Source organism: Larus michahellis, chromosome 10 (assembly GCF_964199755.1).
Source record: "Larus michahellis chromosome 10, bLarMic1.1, whole genome shotgun sequence".
Classification (NCBI taxonomy): Eukaryota; Metazoa; Chordata; class Aves; order Charadriiformes; family Laridae; genus Larus; species Larus michahellis.
This window is the reverse complement of record NC_133905.1, coordinates 10,900,849-10,922,643: the sequence shown is the minus strand read 5'-3', so window position 1 is coordinate 10,922,643 and position 21,795 is coordinate 10,900,849. Positions and strand designations below refer to the sequence as shown.

General features: G+C 48.4%; 2 protein-coding genes across 2 annotated transcripts in view; one reads left to right on the top strand and one right to left on the bottom strand.

Moving 5' to 3' along the window:
* Positions 1-7,327, bottom strand: part of LOC141749511 (uncharacterized) — a 36,017-nt gene extending 28,690 nt beyond the window's left edge. Inside the window, exons 1-2 of the mRNA XM_074603096.1 lie at positions 7,198-7,327; positions 1,632-1,791 (exon numbers count right to left, since the gene is read on the bottom strand). Of these exons, the coding sequence (XP_074459197.1) occupies positions 1,632-1,791; positions 7,198-7,327 (290 nt within the window). The remainder of the gene's footprint in view (positions 1-1,631; positions 1,792-7,197) is intronic.
* Positions 7,328-10,131: 2,804 nt separating this feature from the next.
* Positions 10,132-17,577, top strand: LOC141749465 (2-epi-5-epi-valiolone synthase-like). Its single transcript, XM_074602991.1, has 5 exons — positions 10,132-10,376; positions 12,752-13,385; positions 16,008-16,241; positions 16,931-17,183; positions 17,477-17,577. The coding sequence occupies exons 1-5, from the start codon at positions 10,207-10,209 to the stop codon at positions 17,575-17,577; spliced, it is 1,392 nt and encodes a 463-aa protein (XP_074459092.1). The 5' UTR covers positions 10,132-10,206.
* Positions 17,578-21,795: the final 4,218 nt, after the last annotated feature.

The window sequence follows — 21,795 nt, the reverse complement described above, 5'->3', positions numbered from 1 at the left end:
CTGAGTATCCTGCATAAAAAACAGCAACCAAGAGGGAACTCCCAGAAAAGGTCCACCTGTGCATTAGCATGAAAAATTAGCACAAAAGCGTTACAAATATCCCTAAATTACAGTCCTAAGAGTACCTGGCTTGGCAATAGGCCCATCTCTGTGCCAACAGCCACTACAGCCACAGGGGCTTGGGAAGAAGGGGTTGTGGGACCGAAGGAAAGTGTCCCCCATTGTTCAACCCCAAATCTTTCCCATTTGCAGTTGGTCCCAGACAGGTGTCTGTCTATCTGCTGGTTTGGAGTAAACGGCTCCAGCTCCCCTGGCCAGGTTTTGTTCAGCTCTAGGGTTGGATTTGTGGTTTTTTTTCAGCCAAAGAAAGGTTTCATTGCAGAATAGGGGAAAAGATGTAAAATCTAAAATTTTTTGGAAGGTGGGGAAAAAACGGTTTTCCTCACAAACCACTGAGAAAAGCAGGGTATCTCCAGATGCTATTTCACAGAAGCCAGGCCTGTGACAACCTCTCTGGATGAAGGGAGATGCCACCTATTACAAAGAGAAGGGAACAGCCGACTGAAGAAGTCCGTAGCCTCCAGACAGATTAGATTACCCTATCTGAAGAAAGTAACCACCAGAAATGGCTGGTGATGGTTCTGCAGGCCAGAATTTAGAGCCATTTCAGCCTTTTTTTTTTTTTTTCCCCAGCAGCTCCCCCCCCCAGCTCCTCAGTAAAATGAGAAAGAATTCATAACCCGTGTCAGCCACACTCAGATAATCCAAGATTTAAAGAGTAGAACATTTCATATAACCTCTTTTCTGCCCCTCACAAATGCTTTAACAACTTTAATAAGATAATGTATAGCTATTATCGTACAGCAAGCGTAAGTCAAACAACTATCAGCTATTATTTCAGCAACAGAACGAACGCTCAGCGTTCCTGTAATCCACAGCCTGGAACAGTTTACACATTGTCAATTTTAGACAGAACGGGCTTTTTCCACATATCAAAATGTACACTGATAAATGGGAATTGTTTAGCAGACCCCACATGGCTGGGTAATATACTGTAGCTCAAAAAAGAATAATGAGGGTATCAGTTGGACTTCTGAATTAATGATACCTTAAATTAGTTTAATTAATTAGTTTAGTTACTAGAGTAATTTAGTTAGCAGATTAATTAATGTTTGTTGAGCGCTTGGAGATAAAAGCTGCATATAAAGGCTGTTATTATAGGGTGGATCCAGAGGTGCGGGTTTTCTTCATTCTTTATTTATCCCAGCACCAATTTGATTCAGGGGCGGGAATGAGCCTTGCGGCGGGCGCTGAGTGGAGCCTGGCGTGCTGATTTTTCACGGGATGTCGTCCAACACAGGCATTGCCATAGTAAATAGTCGATTGGCTGAATATCTTCCAAAATTTAGGAGTTAGGACTTTTTGTTGGCACCTCCGCTCCTCGAGGCCACGGGCACACAGACACACACACGTCCGTGCACACTTTGCTATATAACTGGGTGCAGCGAACTCTCATTCTCCTTCCTTCCACTGTCCCCCAGCATTTATGGCATATTCTGAACAGAAAAATCTAAGAACGCGTTCATACGATCACAGGAAAAAAGCACAGGGTTCCAAAGGAGTATCTGTACCTCTTTGAGGTTGCCATTGCATCCAGGTAAGGGTCTAGTCCAAGTGCAACATCAAGAGCTTTCTGTAAGTAATTCTTGAGCTGTTCAGGAACACGAGAGTCATTGAGGGCTATTTCTTTGGCTTTGAGCAGGTTCTCAGCAATGAGTCCAGCTGGGCTTTCTGAAATGGAAAATAAAAGGCAGAACAATGATTTCGTAACTGCTCAAATCAGCAGAAGCAGGAATTTAGCCCCAGGTTTTTGAAGGAATACGAAAACAATCGCAGAAATCTTCTCAAACTGAAAAAACGTTCTACTTCCAATTCATTTTTGACCCCCTGCATTCTCCCTTTTTTACCCCACTACTGATCCTTTTTCTGAGAGGAAAAGGATAAGAACATTTCAGAAACATGAATTTCACTTCTGAAGCTCTGAGACGGACATTGAAGACTGAACAACCGCGTGTGAAACCCACTCCTCTAGCTAACTTCTTCCTTGGAGAAAACAGAGCGCTTCTCAAACAGCTCTTGCGAAAGGAGGCAGATCCTCTCAGGCCAGGACATGCCGGCACCGGGTCTAGCTCTGTCAAAAGGAGAATCTCCACCACCTGCACGCCAACAGGGCGCACAAATCCCCCCGACACGTGCCCGTGCCACGGGGGCTGCTATGCACAGAGTCTGCCGCGCAACCCATGATGCTCATGTCTAACATACAGTTACACCTGTCCTAATGCAGCCGAACTGACACATACCCAAATAAAAAAATTATTGTGCCACGTCCATGATGGCATAAAGTCAAAGATACTCTTCTTCAACTAATGATTTTTAAGCAGGTGATGTAGCAATCGACCTGGCAGGAATGCAAACTCCTAACCCTTCCTCTGCCTTCAACCTGCCACAACAGCTCGTGGTGGTGACGTACCATCCTGAACCCTCAGTTTCTCAGGTCAAAACCTCTAACTATGTTTGAACCCATCAGCACCGCGTGCCAGATCTCCCAGCACCGTTTCACAAGCCAGACCCTGCCAAAAGCCGATTATTCAGGTGGAGAGAGAAACAGTTATGCACAACACAACAACATGTCAGCACTTCAAAGGCTTCAAAAACATCTCTAGGACCAAAATAGTTTGTCCTGGGGGCAAAAACAATGTTGCCCATAGCACTGTACTTGCCCTGAGACCTCAGAAAACCCATATCATCATGTGGCAGCAGCCCTGGCCCCACAGAACGAGACATGGTTCAGAGAAACTCCCCTGCTCCTCAAGTGTGAGACCACGTGCTGGGTTATGAAAGCACCAGCGAGACACGATTTCAGAGACATGGGGCAAGCAGGCTGTGAGTAAAACTGGGGTGGAGCAGATTGCCCCTGGCAGGATTTTATTCCCTATGATAGAAAAGCTGCAGACAACTAAATGAAGCGGGTGAAAAGAGGATGCTTCCTCTGGAGGACTGGTCTGGACCAGCCTAGCAGCCGTGGGGCAAAGCCCTGTCCACGTGGAACTGCTGTTGCTGCAGGCACCACGCCTCCATCCCCCAATGAGTTTCTGGTGGGGTCTTGGAAACCATGGAAGGCATCCAGCCGCCCCCCAGTCTGACAGCAGAGCTTTGGTATGAAGCCACTGAGGACATCAGAACATCACCACATCTAGCCCACTGATGGGAAAGACTGTATGAGCGCAAATGCAACATCACATTTTAGGAATAGCTTTTAATCAGAAGATCATTAAAAGATCAGATGGCACAGTGGAGATACATATGTGCCTCCAACTTGTCTGTTCTCCATTTCTTTCCTATCTACATAAAATGCCACCTTGGATATATTCCCCAAACACTGGGTCTTATGGGTGTCCTAATGCAGCTTTGGCGATGGTCTGGTGTCAGCTTCCAGCCAAGTAGTAGCATGACAGCAGGGTGTTTGCTTTTTAATGTCTTCTCTGTCTGAGCATTCTAAGGGATAAATCTGAGACGGATACACTAAGCAACTACCTCTCCTCAACGCAGGCTGTGAGAATAGTCAGGTCTCCTCATTATTGATGTGACTACTTTGAGTGTCTCTTTCTACATCCCCCCCAGCACACCAAGATGAATGGAGGTACAGCAGATGAACCCGTCACCAAAAGAGCACCAGGGCTTCCAGTCGCTGGGAACCACTCCTTCCGCTGGTATCAAGGGACACCATGCGAATAAACTCATGTCTTTGGAAATGGGGAAAGGTCTAAACCGCCCCAAAGGTCTGCTTCTCAGAGCAGCATTTCTCAGCTTTCTGTAGCTAAGCTCACAACTCTTGTTTTTGAGACAACTTCACCAATTTACATTATCCAAATTACAAAAAAAATATGAAAGCAGACAAGGAACATAAATAAATAAATAAATAAATAAATATATGCATTTTCCATGGGACTTGCCAGTCTGGACCAGACTTAGAGGCCATCTAGACAGCATCATGCTTGTGGCAGTAGCCCAACCTGACGTACAAGGCAGGCAGATTTAGGCCAGCTATAGCAGGCCTTGATTTACACCTCATGCCAATCTCTTTCAGCGTTTTTATAATTAATTGCAAGTGCAGGAATAACCACCCCCTTCCATGTTAGTTTGTTGACTTCAGCAAATCCCTCAGCCCAGCTACACGTTGTGTGAAGACACATTGTCTGCATGCAGCTTTTTCACCACCGCCTGAGCAAGCATCTCTGGGCTCCCCCCGTACAGACACAGGACGATGGAGGTCGGGATCTGCTCCTTCGCCCAGCCAAGCACTCTGAGGCTTTTTGTTAATTCAAGGGAAAAAAACACGTTTACAATCCATGTCGGATTTTAGTAATCATCATGTTAACGCTTCTGGATGAGTAACAGACAAGGATCCCCTGTCACTCAAGGAGGGGGAAAACGAGATTTACCTCCAGCTGTTTTGTAACCTGTGTTATACCACCAACCGCAAGCGCCAAGAAGCGCTACTGAGGGGAGGGAGCACGCAGTGCATGCCAAGATCAACTCCATATCTAAAGTTATACAATCTGTTCAGGAAGTGCTGCATTTTTTTACAGCCTGATGATGCGTTGGGCCAACAGCAGAGGTCAGGATTGCCTGCATTTATGCAACACCCGACAAGTCAGAGCAGAGCCCAGGGCCGGCCGCAGGGCCTGGCCAGGCTGCACTCCAGGCTCTGAGCACTAAAGTGAGCAAAAATTTATGTAACTACTTTTCCCCCCCCCTCCCCGTGTTACTCCAGGAAAAAGCGCTTCGTTTTTAGTGCATAGTTTTGCACAACCCCAGCAAAGCTTCCCGACCATATTAAGCACTAAACTAGATTTCCTGGTTGCCTCCCCACAGACATCTCTCTTGCTTTCCCATCTGATTGTGCATCATTTTCTTCGTGCATACAAGGAGCGGGGTGAAAGAGAGCTCACTCAGAGGAGAAAAATGCTGCCAGGCACAGAGCAGATGAGTTCAAGCCCTACCATGAAAGAGCAGGAAAAGGCTGTTTAAAGCCTCCATCAGCTTCATAAAAAAGATAAGGTGGCAGTTCTTAAAATGGACCACAGTTGCCAGCAGGATGGTTCCCAGCATCTCCCTAAGTAGGTGCTGAGAGCACAACCAGCCTGTTTTACAACTAAGCTGAATAATAGGCTGTAGCTTCTACTTTTTCCCAAATCAGGCACTTTTTGTTCACACTAAAGTCAGGACTACAGGTCCGGGCAAGGTTGTATGTGGGGGACATTAGTGTCTCCTGAGCAGGCAGGTGGTGCAGCACCAGGGAGGGACGTACTGCTCCAGAAGCAAAATTAAACTCTACAGCTTGGGATGGCACTTTTTTGGGTGGGGGAGCTCAGCCAGGAAAGGGGAGGATGCTGTACTGTTTGCAGGGGGCTGCCCAGGAGAAGGCATGGAGAGAAGCGCACAAGAAGGCAGTCTGGATATGGCAAAAAAACAAAAGCAAAGATGCCACATCCAAAGATGCGGGACCAGATTATTGGTTCCCATTTTTGGCCTATCCTCATTTCACCTTCCAGCCTCTAGATCTATTTTGCAGCCCCAGCAACAACTTCCAGAAGAGCTCCCCTTCCCAGGCAGGGCAGAGCATTGAACCTGGTCCACCCAGACACTGTGCTGCCAGACAAGCGCTGAGCACTTTGGCAGGAGCTGCTCGATGCTAAACGCTTGGAAATCCAGTCTGATAAAATCTTCCCAAACAATTCACAGCCATCATATTCACCAAGGCACCTCAGGCATTGCCAACAGCTTATCACAACACTCACCACTTCAGCTTAGTGTGTAAATACACCTCGGCTGTTGTATTTTACCAGGCAATCCTGTTTATGGAAACCGCAATGCAATGCTCGAGCTCTTGCCTTACCCCACCAGAACACCGCACACAAAGCTGCAGGAGATCGCTTGACCCAAATCCACAGCACTCAGCTGCGATGCGTGCCCAGCGTACGGATGGAGCTGCAGCAGAGGGAAGCAGGAGTGTGGTTGTGGCACATCTGGGGCTGCTTGGTGGCTCCAAAGCCACCACCCATGAGCCCGTGCAGGGCCATGTGCTGGGACACAGGCATCTCATAGCCCACATGGGGCCAAGAGTGGGCTGGCAGCATGGGCCAAACCCAAGTGCCTGGCCATTGAATATTGCAGGAGGTCCTGAGCAGAGCTTAGCTGATGCTTAGCCACAGCATCGGTAGTGCCAGAGCCTGCAGCAAAGTCAGCAGTGATGGCATGGGGAGAGGTAGCGAGCACGAGGAAGAAGAGGGGAGGAAGCAGCTGAGGTGGGGATACTGCCGCTCATGGCAGGAGCCAAGGTGCATAACCCTGCCTGAACTTCAGGGGAAGGTGAGGAAAACATACACCAGCCAATGCGTTTTCTACGAGCTCTACTGCTGGAAAAGTGGTAGAAAAGCCGTCTGCTCCTGAGCACGCCTCTGCTCGCATCAGGGAGGCTCTGGAGTCTCTGGCAGAGAGAATGCAAAGCATACGTTTATTTTCATACATAATAAAGGACGCTGTGTGCAGCAGGGGTAAGTGGTACCCACTGACAGTCGGATCCAAAGCCCAAGGCAGTCAAGGGGAGCCTTTCAATAGCTTCAATGGGCTTTGGATCAGGCTGCGAGAGAACAAAGTCTCTCCGTTCAGAGAAGCCTGGATTCCCACACTCAGCTGTTGATTTTAGAAAATGGCCAAAAAAAGCAGCAAACATCTCGCTGTGTGTGCCACACCAGGCACACGTGGCTATCGCAGGAAGCACCAAGGCAAGGGTAAAGCTGCAGAAAAAATATTGATAAAACAAGCACCCCAATCCATCAGAAATTAGTCACAGCCAAAGCTCTCTTGGCACCGCAAAGTGTCCACCTTCCCACCCATCCCTTTCTCCTGGGAGCGTCCTTCTCCCTCCACTTCAGGTTCCTACAGACCGACCTCCCCTGTTCAGCTCCAAACACCTCTCCCTAAACCCTTCCTCTGCTCCTCTCTTCCAAGCCACAGAGCCTGTAGGTCCCATCTCTGTGGGGCAGTGGGGGACCCAGGACTGGGACATCACACGGCATCCCCTCTTGTCACACCATCTCTCCCGGAGCTCCCCACCCCACATGGGGAGTTTACCTGTAGGATTATGCATGTTGCTTCTTGTCCCCCAGGCCTCAGAAGATGCTGCTGTGGGTTCGCTGCCTCTGCAGAGCAGCACATCGGTGCTCAGGTGTCGGTTGAGGGGACGGGCTTCTCCACCCGTCATCACCTGGGCAGAGGCTGCGCAGGGAGGATGGCCCCGGGCTGGGGCTGCACCCGCTCCAGCTGCACCCGCCTGCCCCCACCCAGAGCACAGGCAGCGGCTGACATCCAACAGCATCTGACATGAAAAAAGAGAAAAAGAGAAAAGCTGATTTCCAATGCCTTTGGCTTTACATAAGAGCAACATTCACATCCTGACCTCAGGAAGCTACTGGCTCTGAAGGAGATAATCGGCAATTTCATAACCTTCTGGTTACGTAGCACAGACACATGTCCCAGCTAAAACATCAGGTATGAGGCTAAAAAAAGTCTCAGGACTTTGAACCCCAGGTTATCTACAAGTGGTCCATAGCTACGAGGTCACCCACTGCCCCACACAGCCAAACATCAGAGAATCCGCTGCTCTTGGGTCCGGCTCAGAGGTCAGGGCTCTGCATGGGCTGGAGGAGGTTGTGTCACACGGGTACCAGTGGTCCTGCACCCCCAGAAATGGTCCCAGGAATGCATGGGCTGGAGGAGGTTGTGTCGCATGGGTACCAGTGACCATCCTGCACCCCCAGAAAGGGCTCCAGGAATTCACCGGCTGGAGGCGGCATCAGGAGGAACCACTGGTAACACCCAAGGTATCCAAAAGCCTAACGTGGCCTGCAGCAGAGTTGGAGCAGAAAAGGCTGGAGAGGAATTAAAGGAAAGTAATTAAAGAGCATGTGATGGAGTTGAGGGCGGCTGGCCGTCTCTTCCTCATGCAGATGAAACACAAACTGAAGTTAATGAGGAAAAGTGGACAAGCCTATAACCAGAATGGCATCTTTCACCTCTGGGATGCATCACCCTGGGCTAGTTCAGTCATGGACCGACTCAATGTACCTAACAAAGCCTGCTGAGGGAGCCCGGGGCTGGGCAGGGGAGGGGAAGTGGCTGGGGGGAGCTGCAAGGCTCTTGGCAGCCCCTCTAAAGGATGGATGGTAGAAGGCCACGGCAGTCATTGGCTATGGCAAGCAGACAGAGGTTGGAAAGTCAATTTGTCAACTTCTAAAATGAAACAGAAGACATTTCAACGCCCTCAGAACAGAACAGGGAAGTATAAACGGAAAAAAAGTAAACGCACAGAGCAAAAGAGTAAAAGAAAAGCAAATAAAATAAGTCCCAATGCTCAGTGGATTTATATTAATCGAAACAAATAAACAAGACAAACAGGACAGACCTCCTTGCATACCTAAGATTATTCCATCATATGATTTAGTAAACAACAAACTGCATTAGACCTGCAGCCCCTGTGGAAAGCAATCCAAATTGTGTTTGGATTAGGAGTCACAATTTCAGACGAGTATTTGGTAAACAGGCTAAGAGCTTTAGTATGCCATCGAATCTGCCCTCCGCTAGATTTGGAGGTGACTTTGGGCAAGTTGCTTCTCTTCTGGTGACTCTGTTTTCCTTTTCTATACAATGAGGATAACAGTCTGTCCCCTTCACAAAGCGCTTTGCCATCTGGAGGTGGCAAATCTGGAGATGCCAGATGTTAGGAGTTTCCTATTGCCCTCCCTGGAGCAGAGCTACATGGCTTATAGAGTTTATTCTTGTAGCTTTTTCACAAATTTGAGGTAAATGCAGGTTCCTAAGTGAGTTTGGCTGCAATTAAGCCTTCGATGCAATGAGAGCTTGCTCTTGACGGGCTCTTGAAGAACCATTTTTTCCAGCCTCTGCTTTTATGCCTGTTTTCAGTTTTCTTGATCTTTGCTCCTGAACAAGGACAGCTTTCAGAAACATGACCAAGAAGAAGGCAAAGACGGGTTTGTACCTTCAGGCACTGCTGGTGAAATCAAAGGAAGACCTTCCCCTGTGCCAAGGGAGTGTCTGGTGTGGCAAGCTGAGCCCAGGGCTCTCTGAAAGCCCCAGCTGGAAGATCACGTGGGAAGGTGAATCGTGCATCCCTCGGTCACGTGGAGAGCAGGGTGCCGGCTGCTGCCAGCATGGGCTCCCTGCCTGCCCCCACCATGCCACCGCTTCCTAGAGAAGGGGAATTCATCCCCCTGGCTGAGCCCATCCCGCAGGATCAATGTGCCTTTGGGTCAGGGAGATGGAGATCTCAAATATACAGGGGTGATCTGGCATTGTCTTAATAAGACAAATAGGTGACAATTGCAGGAAAGCCCGGGACCCAAAAGGCAGGGTCATCAAGGCTCAGATACCATTGCCTGGACCACGCTGCTGATGCTGAAGCAACTCCACTGCAGGGAAACCTCAGCATCTCAGTGTCCTACAGGCAGTTGGGCAAAGGAATCACAGCTCAGCTCACCCCCTAAACAGCCCCTCAGGGGACAAACTCTGATTGTTTTTTTTAAACCCACCATAAAAGTTAAAAACAACAACGACGACAAAAATCATTCTGTTCCTCAACACAAGAGAACCCTGGGAATGTGAGCTCAAAAGAGGTTTAATCAGCTGGTATCGATCCTGTCCCCATGCTCCAGCTCCTGTCTCACCCCGTAAGAGCAGGTTAGAGCTGCGGCCAGATCAGAGGCACCGCACGGCAAAGGAGGTTCCTGGACATCACAGAGAATCACACAAATTGCCTTTCATAACTTTAAATTTGCTGTAGGGCATCACGTTGGAAGTTGATGTATGCACTGCTATTGTACTTCTTAAGCATTATAAAACTAGCTGATTATACAACCCCATCCCGGTACTCGCACATGTCTTCAAATGCTCCTACCACCCCAAACGTGCATCCCAGATTAGATAATCTTAGTTTTGTAACTGGTCTTCCCCGTGGAGACGCGTCCTCCCCTTCCAACACCCAGTCACCTGGAGCCTTTAAAAAGCACCTCAAAGGCACCCAGTTACAGGAGATCTCTTAACAGGGAGATTTCACCTTCTGGAAGCATGCCGGTGTCGGAAAAGTCCTTCGCTCCTGTGGCCCCAGCCACCATACCTCAGGAGCCCCAGCAGACAGACTTCCAGCTGGTGCGGGTCAAGAGCACATGGTGCCGGATCAAGAAAGGAGAAGCCCTATCCGACTGCGAGGACAAGATAACTCTCTCCGAAGCAAAAATGTAAGTACAGGGGCTCATGTTGCCCATTGGCGATCGCGGAGGACGGCTTTGGCAAGCCAAACTCTGCCATCTCCCTGGGAGATGGATGGGTGGGATGCATCTCAGAGGGAAAAACCATCTCATGTGCCCTTGCGGCTTAAATCCACCATAATCCCTACAAAAGTGTGCTTCAATACATGTGCAATATGGCAGCACAGGTATTTGCTGTTCTCCTTGGCATGACTTGGCTAAGGTACAGTGGGAATTTATGTAGACGGGAAGTTTCTTTAAACTTCTGACATGCTGACGCAGGGACCTCTGAATGCTGCACTTGGGCTTTTTTCCCCCCTGTACATACAGGAAATCTTTGTGTGCAAAAGCTCAAGCACAGGCAGGGGAGGAGGATGCGTTTATGGAGAGAGTTGCGGGTAAATGAAATGCCCAGGTGGGAAAAATAAACGCAGTAGGTCACCGACAGGAGCAAAAACCATAACGCATCTCTCAAACTGTAGGAGTCACCGAATGCTGCTTCAGAAAGAGGAGAGAGGCAAATTTCCCCCAGGGATACATGCAGCTCTGCTGATATTACATCTCTCCAGTTAATTATCCTTTAATTACAGGACACTCCTTTTCAGGAGCGTGTGGAGCCCCGTTTGTGAGGCAGGTCTTCCTTAATACAGCTATTTTTTCCATGTCAGAAGTTTTCTAGCATTGTCATACTCAGGTTTTAACGTCACAAGTCTAACCCTTTTCTCAGTCAGGTCCGAGGCATGGTCACCAGTGCTGGCAGCGGGCAGGGGCTGCCCTCCAGCACTGCTCAGGCAGGGCTGCAGCAGGTGGAACAGGACTTTAGGAGACCCACAGGCAGTCTGATGGACATCAAGTCCACAGCAGGACGAACCTAGGGCCCAGAGCACACCCAGAAAAATCCTCAGCTGACATATGCTTCAACAAGGGTATGTTCAGCTTCAAATTCACTGCTGTTTTTGTACAGCAGAGGGGTTGCAGTGGGTGCTAGTTGTGCCAGCCGGCACCCAAAGCTGATGCCACCAACTAAAACTCAAACCCATCCTGTCTCTTCGAAGGGTCACATGCCAGAAATGGATGCAACATGCACATAAAGTACAGCTATAAGGTATATATTTGCTGCATTAAAACATACACAAGGATGTTTTTTTGTAATACTGCCTTTCAAAAGTCCAGAAGAAACTTTCTGGAAGATAAAAATCCTCACTGGTTTTCTTTAACATTTTAAAAGCTTAGGGCCAGGTTTAGAGGCAATTTGGTAAAAAATCCTCACTGGTTTTCTTTAACGCTTAAAAGGCTTAGGGCCAGGCTTAGAGACAATTTGGTAAAGAAAGCAGAGAAGCATCTATTTAGACCCTTAAGAGAAAGTTCAGGCATGTGGAAAGAAATTTGGCATGTACGGAAGTCTGATTACCCAACGAGCCATCTGCTTATTCAAAAAACAAAACAAAGGTTGATGGAAGCTTTCGGGTTTCACCCAACTGCAGCTCAAGAAGAGGTCTTATATAAAACGCTTTTTGCTGTTTTGTTCTGTCTTTAAAAGAAAAAATAAAACAAGCCTTTCCTGATTCCCAACAAACTAAAAAAGCCACTTGTTTTTCACCTGGCTCCCCCTTCCCAACCACAGTAATAACTGGGTCGCAGGGCTGTGTTCTTCACTGGTTTAGGTAGATATTACATGCCAGCTTTGTAACCTTCTATTTATCCTTTCAAACTCCACTACAGCAACCTTTGCCAGCTCTCAAATAATTACATTTTTTTTGTTTTAACTACCTGGGAGCACTTCCTATTTCCATCATACCTGTTTGGAGGTAAAGAGAGCCACTTTTCGATGAATCCCACTGGTCAGCTGGAGAATGGGAGAGTCACTATTTTGTATGGAGGGGGGTGTGTGTGTGTGGCTGTGCACAGACAGGAATAAATCAACTCGTATCGCCCAGATATACCAGGCAGAGGATGTTTCCTTCATAAATACTTTGGAAAATTTTGGCAATCTCTTCCCCACTCCCTTTTGGGAAGCTGGGATGATTGATCTGGGGTTTTCCGCTGTTTTATTGGCAAATGAATGAATTGGAAGGAAAATTATTTGCTTCACTAGCCCTTCTTGCTCTCTGTTTTATCGTTACCACGTAGAAGTTCAGCCATTTGACTGTCCTCTAAGATGGGGGGGGGGGTTCTCTGGTGCCAAAGCAATTGAGGGCTGACACCCAGGAGATGTGTCCCACTCTCACAGCCCCACACTTTTGCAGTGCACGGGCAGGAGATCCCACGTTCCCCACCCCCCAGCTACATCCTTAAACTAGTTCAGACATGCAAAATGCAAAAGAGGAATACAATGATTTCAAACAATGTTTTCTGACCCTTGCCAGAGGTGAATGCGTCTCCGAAGGTGGGATTTCCTGGACAATTGAAGCCCCCATCTATTTTTGCTACAAAGTGGTAGAAACGTACAATATTCTGGATCCTTCTAACACTACTCTGCTCTGGGGTCACCTTACTGACCCCCAGAAACTAGAGCTAGCCACTAGCGGCAAAAGGAAGCTGAGGCGCTTTATTGTCATAGACGAAGTTGTTGACAAACTTTACGGCTCCAAAGTCAGAGAATACTTTGAAGAGAATAACGTTCAGCACAAAATCCTCGCCCTGCCTACCACTGAAGAAACAAAATCCATGGACCTGGTCTTGAACATCTTGCAAGAAGTCCAGAACTTCAGCATCGACAGGCGAACTGAGCCCATCATCGCCATCGGAGGAGGCGTCTGCCTGGACATCGTAGGATTAGCCGCGTCCCTCTATAGAAGACGTACCCCTTACATTCGGGTCCCAACAACCCTCCTCTCTTACGTTGATGCCAGCGTGGGGGCAAAGAACGGGGTGAATTTCCTGCAGTGTAAGAACAAGCTCGGGGGCTACACCCCCCCGGTAGCCAGTTTCTTGGATAGATCCTTCATTCAGAGCATTCCTCGTCGACACATCTCCAACGGCCTTGGTGAAATTTTAAAGGTATGAACTTTCGCAACTGCAGTTTTCAAAACTGAAATCATGGAATGGTTTGGGTTGGAAGGGACCTTTAAAGGCCATCTAGTCCAACGCTCTTGCAATCTTCAACTAGATCAGGTTGCTCTGAGCCCCATCCAACCTGACCTTGAATGTTTCCATTTAACCTCTCTGGGCAACCTGGGCCAGTGTTTCACCACATTATATCTAGTCTGAATTGACCCTCTTTTAGTTTAAGCCATTACCCCTTGTCCTGTCACAACAGGCCCTGCTAAAAAGTCTGCCTCCATCCTTCTTGTAAGTCCCCTTTAAGTATTGAAAGGCCACAGTGCTGGCAAGATGTCCATCAGCATCCATGGCACCGTGTCCGTCCCACTCCCAGTAAAGAGGGAGGGTAAGTGACTTCAGATTCGTAAATTCTCAACGGTGCAGACTAAGGTGAGATAAATCTCAAGGTCCATATACAAACATTTATTAGCTTCCCAAAATGGTTAGCATAGGTCTTAACAAGTCCACGATAATTGGTTAGGTATATAACAAATGATGGCAAGTGGTGAGGTGTGCATTGTGTTACTTAACAGCAGGTATAGGACAACTTATGGCAAGCGGTACTTAAGGTCGTACTTAAGGTCGTTACTTAACTCTAACCGTCACTTAACAATTCTAAGAGAAAAGAGAAACTGAGGAACAGAGAAAGGAAAAGCCAGAGAAAAAGACAGAGATAAAGAGATCACAGGTACTGGTTCCAGCATCTTTTTCAGGGAATCTTCCCAGGCATAATCTTCTTTCTTGGAAAAGTCTTCCCAGGCATGGTCTTCTTGGGAAGAATCTTCCCAGGCACAATCTTCTGTCTTGGGAATAATCTTCCCAGGCACTATCATCTTCTATTGTTTCTTCTTTGTTCCCCCTAGGGGCACTTATTTTCCCCTTTTATGTTTGCTGAATTAGCATGGTCCACCCCCCTTGCCCAGGACAGCCTTGTCTCAGGTTTCTCCCTTCTCCCAGGCGACGTGTAGCATGATTTGGGTGGAGAGACGAGTACCATAGTCATACATGTTTAGCATGATCTCTATAATCTTCATGAGCATATGCAGGGGTGTGAGCTTTCATATACATTTCGCGGATAATGAAGCAAAGGTCACTCATCGGGCACAATGGCCTTGAGAACTGAGAGCTACCAAGCTCACCACACGAGTGGCAGAACTATCCTGTCTTCACAAGACAGTTCTCCCACACTTCCAGGCGCCAGAAATGTGAGCCTTATCAGTTCTTTGAAGGCCAGGCCTGCATTATTTATTTTCTTGCGAGTGTTTGAGGCATTCCATTGAAGGCTCGGAGGGCCTTCTGCCCCTTGGCAGGGCATTTACAGTCTGTCCCTTACACACTGTATAAACTGCCCTATAGAAACTGCATGGGGCCTTTTAACTCTCATTGAGCTTGTATATATTTTTACAGCTGCTAAACTTGTTAGAATATCCCTTACATGCAGTGCCTAGTGCTAACCCTGCGGAGCAAACTCCAAAACTTAAGGCCAGATGTAGAGACAGCACGACCAGGGAAGAAAGCATCGTCCCATTGAGGCTGCTCCATAGCACTCTAAAATGAACTGCTGGCAGAGAATTAGAGTTCATTATACTGGGGATTAATAATCTGCAAGATCATTTGCACCTGCCTCGCGGGGTATGTTGAGTGTGGTCAATCAATCTCCTGCAAGACAAATTCTACTTCTAAAATTACCTGGGAAGTGCACAGTAAATGGTTTTATGCCTGAAGAGCTTTGAAAACTTTTGATAAAGCAGTGTCCAAGCTACTGCAGTGTATTAGAGGTAAGTTCATCAGCATCAGTAGCATTTTTCAGTGCTTGCACAATGGGAACTCCCCAGGATATCTGGAGGTTTCTGGCAGGGAAACCTGCAGGTCACCATTCCCCACTGCAGGAGGGGACTAATGCCCCAGTCAGCAGGTGAAAAACTATGTACTTGTAACAATTAAACCACTTCTGAACCCTCATATTGCCCACACTGCAGTGCTTTCCCACCTTCCCTTGCCCAAAGAGCAATTCCAAGGATCAGATGAGAGCTACCCTGGGGATGTCCACCATCCAGTCCCTGTCCTGGGATGGCCACCATTCAGCTGAGACCATCTCAAGTTTCCTGCCAAGCACACAAACAGCCAAAGCTTGTTACAAACCATCTGCTGGGCTTCTGGAGCATGTAGCAAGCTCACAGCACGGTCAGGGTTGCCCAGTAGCAAGGGAATTTGCCCACCAGTGCTCCCATTATCTCTACCATTTTACCAGAGCCCCACTGGGCGTTTCCACACTGCCTTTTGCAGACGTCTTCACTTACCGCAGCTGACAACAGGCGTAACACCAAGTCATGACATTCCCTAGAGATCTGTTGAATATACACCAAATATCTAGATGCTAACCAGGAACTGTGTCTACAGAAATACTTTTTCAGGTTGCAGAGGTAGAACTTGCCCATATACCAAGTGTGCAGGTATTTCTTTGTTCGCGTATAACATGATATTAATTATAGTCCAGTCTATTGAAGAACTAAAGTTTTCAACTACACGTGCAAAGATCACGTAATTATCTTTGATTACCTCTTCTGTTCTTTGTCCTAGATGGCACTCATGAAACACAAAGGGCTGTTTGACCTGCTCAAGACACATGGGAAACACCTGCTGGACACCAAGTTCCAGTCCTACAGCGGCTCTACCGACCACGGGGACGCTGCACTGCAGACTACCAGGATTGCCATTGAAACCATGTTGGAAGAGCTGGCTCCCAACCTCTGGGAGGATGACCTGGACAGGCTGGTTGATTTTGGTCACCTCATAAGCCCAGAGCTGGAAATGGTGAGTGACAGGCTTTATTTTTCAACATCTATTTAAAAAGAGGAAAAAAAAAAAATGTTTTCAATCAGCAGCACAAAAACTCAGTGCAAAAGGAGCTGAGCCAAACTCCAGATTTGCACGTTACCTCAGATCATCCAACACACCCAGCCTGGTCCTGCTGGATAAAGAGACCCCTTTCCCTGCCCCATTTCCCCCCCCTACACCTCCACCCGTGTTTCCTATTCAGACCACAGGCCAGTTATTGCTTCTTACCAGGCATTTACCACAGCACAAAGATAACCAGATTTCAGTGAAGCCATTAGGAATCACCAAGGTGAGCTACAACAGTGCAAAGGCACAGAGCCCATAGCCTGCATTACTGGGGAGAATTTGCCACTGAGGAATAAGGAGGGAGGATTAGACCTCATGCAAAATTCAGAGCTCTGCTCTCCATCCCATGGTGCTCTTCATCAGTGATTTGAATGGGAGGAAATTAGATCTTGGATCCCTATGGGAGATTTTACATGCAATTAATCACCTCTAAAAGAGATCATCCTCTGCAATCCATAAATCGCAGGATGCTAACATCCAGCAAATCTCTACTTCTACTGCTGTGAGTCGAATCTTCACAAGCACTTTTAGAGAAAGCCTTCATATTTACTATTTGTCAACCCAAACCTTTTCCCCCACCTGCCTTTGCTCTGTTTCAGAGGGTTTTGCCATTGCTGATGCATGGAGAAGCCGTGAACATCGACATGGCGTTCATGACGTACGTTGCCTACATGCGGGGGCTCATCACGGCCGAGGAGAAGGAGCAGATCATCCAGTGCATGAGGGGGCTGGAGCTGCCGGTCTGGCACGGCGGCTGCAGCTGGCCCCTCATCAAGAGGGCCCTGATGGAGCGCCTGAAACACAGCGGGGGACAGCCCCGGATGCCTCTCCCCACCGGGCTCGGCGTGGCAGGTACTGAGGGGGGAGACACCAGGGACCCCCCCGGAGCGGGCGCTGGGGGATCCCGGCACAATGACGTGCTGAGAGCCCTTAAAGATCACCTAGCTCCAACCCCCCTGCCCCGGACAGGGACACCTCCCACTAGGCCAGGCTGCTCAAAGCCCCATCCAGCCTGGCCTTGAAAGAAAACTCATAAGAAAACAGACTCTCATAAACTGGAGGGGCTAGTCTCCCCGCTAGTGAGTTGGCGTAGGCAAGCAGGAAAAGTTCTGGATGTCCAATTAACTACGAGTCTTATTTCACAGAGATATTCAACGACACGAGTGAGGAGACCCTGGAAAGAGCGTACAAGCTGTGGGTCAGGGACTGCAAGACGGTGCTGGAAGAAGAACCACCTGCCTTCTGAGAGCTGCGAGCGCGAGCTGACGGTCCTGCCCCACATTCGACATCGTAAGTTAGAGGGCAGGACTGAATTTTAAATAAAATAAATAACAGCAGCCCCTGTAAAACCACGTACACCCCAGAGCTGCATGGAACAAGAAAAATATTGGCATCTGACCTGACTTACCTCTTTCAACTGCTCTGTTTGAAAGGGAATTCATTAGACTTGTGTAGTGCTCGAGAAGTGATCACTCAGAAGTGAAACCACCGAGTGCCCATAGCGTAGTTGATAGCAGGCTGTCTCCTTTTGGGGGAAAGCGAGTGGCATTTATTCTTTCTTTCGGTTAATCCAACCCGGGGGCTCTCGTGGCCTTGCACAGCGCTCTCCCACCTTGGCTTGTTGCGGGACCCCTGAAGTCAGTAGGTGTATCTGGCTCATAGACCGTGCAAGAGAAGTGGGGCATCTTCACAGCACCACACAGAATCTCTGTGCTATATAAAAATCTTTGAAATGGGGTATCTCTTTCACCGGTTTTGGCATTCTGAGTTCTTCGTGTTTTCTCAGCTCATTCAAACTAGCCAAAAAAAGAAAGTTAGCTGCCAGCCTTTGCTCCCAGCGTAAGGGAAGGGCAAACTCTGATTACGGGCACCGTCACGTAGCTGCAGATCAGCAGATATTGCTGCTGTGAAGCACTACAGAAGCCGTAGCGAGACTGCGCAGCGGTCCTGTGTCTTGGGACTCTTAGATACTGAGGACATGCTGGCAAGGCTCATCTTGCTGCCAAGATGTTCAGCGGTGGTTTTACTGCGTAACCCCTGCAAGCCGCTGGTGTGACAAATACAGCAGGAGCCACATCAGTGTTGCCTGTGAACAAAGTTGAGCTCCAGGCGGTACCGCAGAACCCCCCGGGCGGCCGCACGGAGGGTCTGCCGTGGGCTTCCTCCTACCTTCCCCACCGCGGGGCTTTCCGGGTAGGTAAGGTCAGCTGGGGGAAAACCAAGAGAAACCAAGCGAGTTTATCATCTCAAGCATCCTCAGTGTCACGTCGCAGGCTCCCGGCAGACACAGAGCAGGTTACATATCAGATGCTGACTGGGAAAAATGTAAAGGCAACGTCAACCTTCTCCCTGCAGGTGGAATCAAAGGGATCACAATCAACAAACAGCCTTTGAATTATTTACAGCATTATTATATTATTATTTTTTTTCCTTATGTCCTACCAGTTTGTGCTGATCTGCTGGCTTCTGTTTTGCTGAAGTAATAAAAGCTATTAAAACTGGAAAACTTTTAAAATAACGACTCCATTGCTGCACACAGTGCGCGCCTGTGTACATTTGCACGTGCTCGAGAGCCAGAAAGACACCAAAGGAGTGAGGAACAGAGGTGACATAATATATCCCTTTTCCTCTGGAGCTCGGAGAACGTGTGCCTAGAAATACACAAAAGACTTCCCCAGCCCTTCTGCAGAGCCGTGCATTTCTCCAGCTTCAGGACGGGGTTTCACACAGACGGTGCCCCCCTACCCAGGGACACCTCTCACAGGGCTCCTGCAGCAATCAGCATAAAAGCACACCCTCACGGCCACATCCTCCCATAGAAATCATCCCCTAAAGCCCTGCGTTAAATAAGCCTCTGGCTGAGGATATTGACGAAATTTTGTCCTTTTTCCAGACCACCAAACACAGGTTCATTCAGCCAGTTCCTGTCAGCAGCCGCCAAGCGGGGAAAGCATCTCTCCTGCTTGTGGGGAAGCCATCTGCACCATCGGCCTTTGGCTAGAACAGAAAGGGACGGTGCAACACAAGACTAGATGAGGATCTGAACTTTTTAGGAGCGTGAGAGAGCCCCAAGGACAGCAGTGCCAAGAGCCTGCGGGAGGGAAGGGTGGTGGTGTCTCTGCCCCATCTGCTGGCCACCTCTTGGAGATGATCTGGGATGGGAGACCTGCAGCTCTGGTACTCCTCTCCCAGAGGTTAGGGTGATCACCTGGGTACGCTCACAAGTGGTTTAACCTCCTCTCCAGCAGCTGGATGGGCCATTTTTCACCTCAGATAATCTAGAAATGAATGAAGCGCAGGATTATCGGCTGCCCAACAGTCTGCGTCCCTCAGTGGAGGACTCCTACTCCCATCTACCTGTGTGGAGGAGGTACCAGACAGACATCAACTTGCGCTCCTTATATTAAATGTCCAGGGAGAGACCCCCAGGAGCCCAAAGGCTTGTAGCATCCCAGTCCCACGGAAAACCAAGCAGCAGCTCAGCAGGGCCCAGCCAAACTGAACCCAGAAGACTCACAAAACCACACGTACCCACTAAAAGCCCAACACCTCAGGCCGATGTGCCGTTGGTGACAGTGACATGGCTGTGGGTCACCTGCCAGCCGTTCCCACATGATGGCTTTGCCTCTGTCTTCAGGAGCCGGCGTTTGTGTGTGTAACAACATATCAAAGGAGCCGGAGCACAATTAAGACTGAAAAGTGAACACATGATTATTATTTTTTTTACCCTCCCTTCTGCCGTGGGTGACAGAATACAATCAACCCCTGACACGCTTGGTTGCTTAGTAGCAGACAGCCACATTTTTAATTATATACTAAAATATGCTAAAGAACATAAAACGGCTGTGTGACTAATACCTGTATATCAAGAAAGGCACATGACAGCAGCTAAATTGCTTCAGTGTCTGATAGAGTGCCTCTGCCAGGCTTGTCATCCAAAGATCAAGGGAAGGAGGTGGAAAGTATTATTAATAAAACAGCGACTTTTTAAAATACACCTCATTGTTTGCAGTGCTTTTTTTTTTTTTTTTTTTTTTTTATGTCTAGCATGAATTTAATTCTTTTCCATTTATTCAGCTTTGGTTTAATTCCTGCTTTTTCAAATGGAACTATTGTCATTGGACCTAAAAATCTCTGCTTATTTTCTTATTGCTTTCAATGACGTATTGCTCCAAAGAGAAAAGTGGAAAGCCGTACGGGACCCAGCTGGGTTCTCCATAGCGCAAGTTCTTCATGGGTTTGTTTGAACAAAATTACTGTAGCGGTCAGAGAACAAGAAATTGTTTTATCATTTACATGTTCTGAAGTAATTTCTTTTGCAAGAACCTGCTCTAGAAACTGTTTTTCAGCAGGGACAAAAAGAGAATGATTATGAGCTCTGATATTTTTAATAAAGGCTTAACTATGTAGTTGTTACTCATGTCCAGTAAAAAGTGGCATTAAATGTACCCTATGTACAATGAGAGTCAGGTCAGAGGTCTTGAAGACACGGAAAGATTTTGACTGAATGTATTTAAAATTGGCTAAACAAAGAACGCTGAACATAACACCACCCGCCCTGTTCCTCGTACAACAACGTGTGCCCAACGGGGCTGTGCTGGTCTGCCCGGAGCCATCACCCATTACAGGCTGCATTCAGAGAAAACACCTTGTGAATGAGAGTATTAAATCATACCTCACCTTAGAGCAAGCCAAGTTCACCGGCCTGGAGGTAACATGGTGCCACACAGGGACGCTGCCAAAATCACCACCGTGGCAGGGTCCGTGCCCAGCGATGGAAGCTGCCGTCGTTAAAGCTTCGCAGCCAGCGAGAAAGGATGCAGCTCCACGAGAACATGCTGTTCCCGGCTTTTTTTAATAAACGTCTGTCCTCAAAGGCAAGGAGGAGGCCAGCGGGAGCGGGGAGCTCTGGAGAGGCACAGCAGGAGAGCAGGAGCCCTCGAGCGAGATGGGAGCCCCCCAAGCTGTGTCCCGTCCATCCAGCCCTGCTGGGAACCCAGCGCCCCCCTGCTAGTGCCCGGGCGGCTCCCGCAGGACCAGCACCATGCTGGGACGCCGGCATCGCCCTCCCTCCCAAATCCCTGTGGCTGCCCTACCCACGGCTGCAGTGAGGTGACCCCTGCCAGGCTCTGCCCAGCTCCCAAAGCACCCATCGATGTCCTGCAGCCGCCCCAGACACCCCACGGAACTCCCCTGCCCACAGCAGACGCATCAGGGCATTAAGGATGCCTCCCATAGCTCCTTTGAGACAATATCCACAATATGCAACTGCGTACATCATTTTTATAAATACATTAAGGAGAGCCATCACTATTCAGATGCGTCATGCCCTCCTGACTGCAGCAGCCTTCTCATTGCCTCGCACAGCTCTTGGACAGCATTTAATATCAAGGTGCGTTGCAGGAAGGATCGTTTCCCATTAACCATAGAGCACAGCGGTGCCTCAGCCCGGCAACCCCAGCCC